The sequence below is a fragment of the Ursus maritimus genome, unplaced genomic scaffold, assembly GCF_017311325.1.
Source record: "Ursus maritimus isolate PB19 unplaced genomic scaffold, ASM1731132v1 scaffold_21, whole genome shotgun sequence".
Classification (NCBI taxonomy): Eukaryota; Metazoa; Chordata; class Mammalia; order Carnivora; family Ursidae; genus Ursus; species Ursus maritimus.
Window position 1 is genome coordinate 51584544 of NW_024424564.1, and position 8909 is coordinate 51593452.

The 8909-nt window shown below is 40.2% G+C and overlaps 1 protein-coding gene across 1 annotated transcript in view; it reads right to left on the reverse strand.

Annotated features, from left to right (window-relative positions):
• Positions 1 to 8909, reverse strand: part of EFCAB6 (EF-hand calcium binding domain 6) — a 217357-nt gene that overhangs the window by 191255 nt on the left and 17193 nt on the right. The window contains exon 3 of the mRNA XM_008702910.2: positions 85 to 173. Within this exon, the coding sequence (XP_008701132.2) occupies positions 85 to 173 (89 nt within the window). The remainder of the gene's footprint in view (positions 1 to 84; positions 174 to 8909) is intronic.

Here is an 8909-nt window from a genome sequence, read left to right on the forward strand (position 1 = left end):
ATGATTAGCTCTCCGGACCTTGTGCCCTCTCTCTTATCATTCCAAATTTCACATTTTCATATGAGAAAAAAAAACCCCACTTACCTCTTTATAACATTTATATTTAGGTCCAGCCCACCAAACCGGGACAGGAATTCAAGATATGGAATGGCTCCAGAGCTGGTGAGGGGGATCTACATTCAAACAGGAAGAACGATGGCCAGTTAGAGGATTCAGATCTAGGTAGTAGACAGCACGGGGGCTTTCATGATGGGAGGCAGCATCCTGGCAGTGGGATGGGCATTCTAGCAAACACACCACTTCACCCAGCTGTCTTGATTGACATGCATCCCCAGTGAACCAGATAGAAGCAGCCAGAATGCCCGTTGCCAGTCTGTGTGCAATGAAAAGTCAGTAAGTTGACTATAACATTTTCTAAAATCTAGTTCTACCTAAAAATTAAAGTAAAACTAGTAGAAATATATTCTTTTTAAAATATTATTTATTTATTTATTTGAGACCGAGAAAGAGAAAAAAATGAGTGGGAGGGAGGGGCAAAGGGAGAAGGAGAAGCAGATCCCCCTGCACTGATGAGCAGGGAGCCTGACGTGGGGCTCGATCCCAGGACCCTGGGATCACGATCTGAGCCAAAGGCAGATGCTCAACTGACTGAGCCACCCAGACACCCCCAAAATATATTCTAACATACATTTCATATATGTATATGTATGTATGTATATATATCATATAATTTTTCCCCCAAGAGGCTAATGCCACAACACAATTTTACCCTCTGAATGTCATGTGAACTCTCTGTACATTTATATACTTTTAAGGTGGAAAAAAGCCATTTTTAAATTGAAAATTCTATAAAGGACATTACTGGGTCCCATGAGTCAATACAGACTATAGATTAAATAAAAGAATTATCTCAATGTTTAATTTACTTATGTTGATAGCTGTACTGTGATTATGTAAGAGAATGGTTCTTATTCTTAGGGAATACACATTGAAGTATTTAGAAGTAAATAACCATAATATATAAGAAACTTCCTCTCAAACAGTTCAGAAAAAAATTATGTATACACTGTACATATCTTGTCAACTGTTTTCAACATTCACACATACCACACATGGATAACAAAAGATCACAGGAGAAGTAAAATGAGGTTAAATGTTCACAACTGGCAAATCTGGGTGAAGTGTATATGGGTATTGTTTGTACCATATCGGTACTTTTTGTACTATTCTTATAAATTTTCTGGAGGTTTGAAATTACTTTTTTTTTTTTTTAGATTCATTTACTTGTTTTAGAGAGAGAGAGCATGAGCAGGAAGGGCAGACGGAGAGGGGATCTCAAGCAGACTCCACACGGGGCGTGGAGCCTGACATGGGGCTCAATCTCATGACCCTGAGATCAGGACCTGAGCCAAAACCAAGGGCTGGATGCTCAACCGACTGAGCCACCCAGGCGTCCCCGAAATGACTTCTAAATAAAAAGTCAAAAATTTTTAAGAGTGAAAATAATTATTTCCCCCAAAAAAGATTATGAAACTAAAGTTAAAATATATAATCAATAACACAGATATGTTTTATTAAGCTTCGTGCAAATATGCAAAGTACCATTTCCCATACAGCTGAATGGCTCCCATGTCCATAAAATCAAGTGTGATGTTCACTTAGCCCTTAAAATTCCAGCCTCAAAGCCGAGCATGGTTATCTCAGTCTTCCCCAAAGGACAAATTTCTTTTTACTATTTATTTTTTTTTAAAGATTTTATTTATTTATTCGACAGAGATAGAGACAGCCAGCGAGAGAGGGAACACAAGCAGGGGGAGTGGGAGAGGAAGAAGTAGGCTCCCAGCAGAAGAGCCTGATGTGGGGCTCAATCCCATCACTCCGGGATCACGCCCTGAGCCGAAGGCAGACGCTTAACCGCTGTGCCACCCAGGCGCCCCTCTTTTTACTATTTAAAACATATATAACTAGGAAATGGGACCAGAGGGACAGTGGCTCACAGGATAGGCTTTCATGAAGCCTCGTCCCAGAAAGGAAAGCCATGATTTCTATTTTAGATAGGGTGTGTTTCAGTAGGTGTAATTGTGGGTAGGCCTCCCAGTTTCCCTAGCTTTACAGCAGAAGGGCAAGAACAGGGAAGGTGTATTGCTCCAAGACGGGACGCCCTCATGGTTTTGGTAGTAAGACCTCGTGAGGAGGGAAAGAAACGTACATTCACTGAGCTCATACTCGGGAGACGGGCACAAGCACTACTGTTGGCGTTTTACGTGAGTTACCTCATCTAGCCCCAAAACCAGGTCCTGAGGGTGTGGTCATTGCCACCTTTCGTGGAGCAGAGTTGTGGCCTCCCTGCATGCCACTACCATCAAGTGCCTCCAGAGCCCACGTTCCTCTCCCTACACTAACGACCCTGCCTACAAAAAAAAAAAAAGAGAGAGAGAGAGAAAGTCCATCAACCTATTGAAGGTATTGTCACATTTCATATTGTTACTTATGGTCTAATGAAAATTCTACTGCGGCAGGTACATTTTTGCAAAGTCCAGTTTCCAAAGCTAAGCCCCTGAACAACCCAAGAATCTAGTCTAAAAGCAGCTCTGCTAAGAACTCACGTTTTCAATATTGGCGATTCTGGCAAAAATGTTTAAGAATCATAACCATCCAAAGATGAATCGCTAAAAGTAAATTCTTAGACTGGGGTGGAGGAGGGTAGTGTTTAAATCCGCATCCATAGTGTTGACAAGTGTCTTCGAAGACATCTCTTTCCCCAACCTGGCACGACCACTGGGACCAGAACAGAACTATGCTTTTCTTCTCTGGAATCTCTTTGCCAATTCAGCTTCTTTCATAAAATTTTTATTAACATTCAGAGACTGAGGCTCCATTTTTAAAAAAATTCATGTTACTGTGAATTTCACGGAAACTAAGGTACAGGGCAGATTATAAGCGATGCCTCACCGTTCATGCCCTGATTAATCATCAAAACACTCTGACATTCAAATATTCTTGACATGGTTCTTAAAATAAAATTAAAGCTGAAGCGAATTCACTATAACTGGAAAATCCTTTTCTAATTTTAAGTGTGAAATTCCCATGAAGTGTTTTACCAGTTTTATAGGTTTCCAGTTAGGCTTACATTCACTATTGGAAATGATTTGTTGGTAAAAGGTCTAGAAAAGTCACACACACTGTGAACTCCAGCTACTGGAAAGAGAGACCCTGCCCTTCATTCCTGTGAACTTGGCCTCCTGAAAATGCACCACGTACCAGCCTCCTTGGTTTACACGCGGGTCACAGGAACTTGAGGTTCTAGAAAACCCATGCTTATTATTTCAGATAGACTACCAGGACCTGTTTTTTAAAGTCTTTGAAGCTCTACGGTTCTCAGTGACTTCTTTTAAAAACAGATGTAGCTTTTAAAAACGGATACACATTTCACATTTTCTGTACTTTTCCTCTTCCTGCATAGTTGATTAGCTTGGGAAGATTGTCAAAATTTTAAATTAACATTAGATCATGAATATAGGGAGACATTAGCAGGAAAAATATCTTAACTCTCCATTGGGTATAAATAAAGTATCAGTTAAATCAAGCTTATGAGGAAACTGATGCGATGTTTGCAAGGACAAGTGTTCTTTAAAAGCAGGAGAACATTAGCAGTTGCACTCATCATCAGGGACACGCAAATCAAACCACAATGAGATATCACTCACACCTGTCAGAACGGCTAAAATCAACAACACAAGAAACAACAGGTGTTGGCGAGGATGCAGAGAAAGGGGAACCCTCGTGCACTGTTGGTGAATGCAAACTGGTGCAGCCACTGTAGAGAACAGTAGGGAGGTTCCTCAAAAAGCTAAAAATAGAATTATCCTCTGATCCAGCAATTGCATGACTAGGTATTTACCCAAAGGATACAAAAATACTTATTTGAAGGGATACATGCACCCTAATATTTATAGCAGCAGTATCTGCCAAATTATGGAAACAGCCGAAGTATCCATGGATTGATGAGTGGATAAAGAAGATGTGGCGTATGTATACAATGGAATAGTACTCAACCGTCAAAAAAGAATGAAATCTTGCCATTTGCACCAACATGGATGGAGCTAGAAAGTAAAATAAGTCAGAGAAAGACAAATACCATATGATTTCACTCATATGTGGAATTTAAGAAACAAAACAAATGAGCAAAGGGGGAAAAAAGAGACAAACCAAGAAACCAACTCTAAACTATAGAGAACAAACTGATGGCTACCAGAGGGGAGCTGTCTGGGGGGGATGGGGGAAATAGGTGATGGGGATTAAGGAGGGCACTTGTGATGAGTGCTGGGTGTTGTATGGAAGTGCTGAATCACTAAATTGTACACCTGGGACTAATACTACACTGTATGTTAACTACCTGGAATTCAAATAAAAACCTGAAACGAGAGAGAGAGAGAGAACATTACCATATGACACAGCAATTACACTCCTAGGTATGTACCTTAGAGAAGGGAAAACCTATGTCCACACAAAAACTTGTACATCAATTTTCAAAGCAACATTGTTCACAAAAACCAAAAAGTGGAAACAACCCAAGGGTCCATCAACTGATGCTAAAAACACAAAAGGTGGCCTAGGCATATAGTGGAATGTGAGTCAGCCATGAAAAGGAATTAGGTACCAATTCATGCGACAACATGCACGAACTTTGAACACATGATGCTAAGTGAAAGAAGCCAGACACAAAAGACCATGTATTCATTTATACAAAATGTCCAGAAGAGGCAGATCTATTGTGGCAGAAAGTCTATTAATGGTTATCAGGGACCTGGGGAAGGGAAAATGGGGAGTGACTACTAACGAGGATGGAGTTTCTTTTTGGGGTGATGAAAATGTTCTGGAACTAGTGATGGTTGCCCAACCCTCAATGTATAGAAAACCAGTAACTTCTAAATCTTTAAATGGTGAATTTTATTATATATAAATTATATCTTACTAAAGTTTCCCTTAAAAATGTAGATACAGTAAAAAGTGACATGTGAAATCACGAATATGTATTATTTGTGAAATTTTTTAAGTGAATAAATGGGAAACTTTTTTTAAAAAAGGAGAAAAGCCCTTCCTCTTTCTTCCTGCTTCCCTTCTTTCCTGTCCCCTAACAAGTCCTAAAGTCTGATGGGGCAGAGGAAAACAGCGAACGTCATGCTGGGGAAAGCCATGGGAGTCCAGAGTGGGATGTGACCCAAGTGGGGTGAAGACAGCATCCACATGGCAGGGCAGGGCGCTGGGGATGGGAGATGATCACGACCAGGGAGACAGATCGAATAAGTAAATATACTCAAGAATAACAGAAGCCAAGTTTCTCATTGTCTGAAAAGGTAATTACAAATATGAAAAGCAAGAAAATTGGAAAGAACCCCAAGGTATAGGATTAAAACTGGCGGTACTGGTGTGAACTCATGGTTTTCAATACAGGGAGAGGTTGATATAGAAATAAATGTAAATGCAAATGTACGTTTATATGTGGGAGGGGCCGTATCCCCTGGAACTCGACCCAGTGAGAGAGGCCTTGAGTGCCATCCCTATGGCAATGGGCAGCCCCAGTGCCCAGATTCTGGATTCTGAATGTCCTTCCATTGAAAAGTACCAGAGCTCTCTGGAGAAATGGATGATTTCAGGACCGAAACAAGGAAAGTACAGATGAGTTCGGAATATCTTATATCAGAAAGCAAGGAAGTGCTCAAGGAATGATGGGGGCACATCAAAGGCACATAGAAACCATCTTGAAGGGGCTCCTACTAGCCAAATTGGAGACAATTTCAAAATCAAAATACATAATGAACACAATGAAGCATAACCACTTACTGAAAATAGGTAATCTTGAGTCCCTGCAAATATAAAAATGATAAATGACTAAACTGAAAGTCTGGTAAGGAATGGGATATTTACAGAGTTGCAAACTTTCTCCACAAGATGCTTTTTAATTACAAAGTCGATAAAGAGTCCCTTGCCATGAGAAAGAGTGACAGAGCCCATCTTAATCTAGTGGTCAAAGTCAACATGAGCAGTCATGGGACAAACTACGATCGTGTGCAACCTAATAAAGTTAATAATGAGAAGAATATAGCATTTCTGTGGTCCCCCTGCCAAAGACGCAAGCCTGGACCCAGTCATCCGACAAACATCAGGAGACCTCAGATAAACTCAAACAGGGGACACGCTACCCTCTGCGATCTTCAGAGTGGTGAGGTCAGGAAACCTAAGGAAAGGCTGAGAACTGGTCTACACTGCAGGGCACCTGGAATTCGTGATCTGACCTGGATCATACAAGACATGCATGGAATGCCTGGCAAAACCTTGTTGGGTCTCAGGGCTGATGGTAGCAGTGAGTTCGTGTTAACATCCATATTTTGATGGTCAGACTGTAGCTATGTAGAATGCTATCCTTGTTTGAGGGACACATACACTGAAATATTTGGGGTGATGGAGTCACTTCCTCCCAAATGGTCCAGGGGAAAAAAAAACTTGTTCTTCCCACTAAACTTCCAACTTCTCTGTAACTTTGTGGTTGCTTTTAAAGATGACCAGGCAGAAGAGGCTGTGGTAGAGAAGGCTGATAACAGATCATGCTCCCACAGAAAACAGGTAAAAACTCTGGTCAATACCAAAACAGTAACTATCTAAAGGCCCTAGAGAGTGAACAAAAACAGGAAGACTTTGGAGAAATTCAAAACACAGAAGGAGGAATGAGTATGGAGGAAGTTTCCTGTTCATAATGGCTTTGAGCCTGAGAACAAGCCACAGTCACTCACCAGCACAGAGTGGCTAAAACTTCCAAAAGAAAACCCACCGTCTCTCGGCCCGAAGAACTGGCACGCAGATCCGAAAACAACCACAGCCGCTAAGGATATGGGGGAAATCTCAAAGAGAAGAGACGGAAAAGGAGACCCACTTTCTGCATATAAATTCTATCCAAGTTTCCAGCAGACTCCTGAAGCAGGCATATACAGGCTCAAAAAAAGACCTACCTAGAGACAAAAGCCAAAATGAGATGCAAGCAACTGCCCACCAGGTGAGGCAAAGTTTGCAGGTTACTTCCTGCAGGAGCAGAAGCATCAACAGTCTTCAGAGGAATGTAACAGAATCCAGTCTCCACATAATGGTTAGCCCTATACTGTCTAATGCACAGCCACAGCCACATGTGGCCGTTGAGCACTCGAAATGTGGCTAGGGCAACTCATGAACTGAATTTTTTTTTAGTCATTGTTAATTAATTTAAATTTTAAAATTAATTCAGCAATTGGAAAAGTTTTAAGTATGTTTGGAACGACTCAGTATGTCAATCTAGTGTTTTATTATAAATTTTATGGACTCTAAATAGACATCAGGTATTTCCAATGGAAATTTAGTGTGTGAACTGATGTCAGCTGTAAGTGTAAACTATACACCAGGTCTTGGGGCACCTGGGTGGCTCAGTCGTTAAGCGTCTGCCTTTGGCTCAGGTCATGATCCTGGCGTTCTAGGATCAAGCCCCGCATCGGGCTCCCTGCTCAGCGGGAAGCCTGCTTTTCCCTCTCCCTCTGCCCCTGCTTGTGTTCCCTCTCTCGCTGTGTCTCTCTCTATCAAACAAATAAATAAAATCTTCAAAAAAAATACATACACCAGGTCTTGAAGACTTAGTACACAGAAAAGAATGCAAAATAACGTCTTGTCAGTTTTTAATAGTGATAACACATTGAAATGAAATAATATTTTAGATATATTAGTGAAATAAAAATATTACTCAAATTAATATTTTTTAATTTTTTTCATGTAGCTACTGGAAAATTTTAAATTATAAATGTGAGTCACATTTCTTTTTTTTTTAGATTTTATTTTTAAGTAATCTCTACACCCAATGTGGGGCTCAAACTCATAACCCCAAGATCAAAAGTCACATGCTCCACTGACAGGTAGCCAGGTGCCTCTCATGTTATATTTCTGTTAGACAGCACTGGTCTGGGATATAATCTAAATATACTCAAATATGAAGAACCAGGAAAATGTGACCCCTGATTGTTAAGAGGAAAAAAAAATCAATGCAATCCAACCCTGAAATAACCCAGGTATTAGAATTATCATTCAAGGACTTTAAAGCAGCTTTTTAACTATGTCTAATGAGTCAAAAGAAATATGCTCAAAATTGAAGAAAAAATAGGATATACAAGCAGATAAATAGAAATTATAAAACAGAACCAAATGGAAATTCTAGAACTGAAAAACACTAATATTAAATATTCACTGAATGAGTTTAATGGCAGAACAGAGACTCGAAGAAGAAATGACTGAAACTGAAGATATTATCCAATCTGAAAACTAGAAATAAAAGATTGAAAAAATGAACAGAGCCTCAGGGGCCTAGGGACAATACTGAAATGTCTCAGGGAGGATGAAATAAAAGATATATATTAAAAAATAATGGCTACGAAGCTCAAATTCAGTGAAAAAGCAAATTAAAGAGAAATCCTTGAAACACCACCATGGTATGCTCAAGAAGAAACAACAAAAATATCTACAAATATTTTTTTCCTAAACCAGTGAAAGAAAGGAGAGAGTCAGTCCCTGAGGTTGACTGGAATTCAGGAATACCTGAAATTCCCTGGACTGTTCGTTTTCCTGACACAGAATTCCCCTGATGTAAAAGTAAGCAAACTGGGTTGGGGTGAGATAGTCAACAAATTCTAGAAGGAAACTGACTTTTAAATACTATGAAATGCCAGACTGATTAAGAAGTAATGAATGAGGAGGGAGTTAAGATGACGGAGGAGTAGGGGACCCCTTTTTCAGCCGGTCCCCTGAGTCGAGCTGGATAGGTACCAGACCAGTCTGAACATCCACGGAATCAGCCTGAGACGCAGGAAGATACATCTGGATCTCTACAAATGAACATC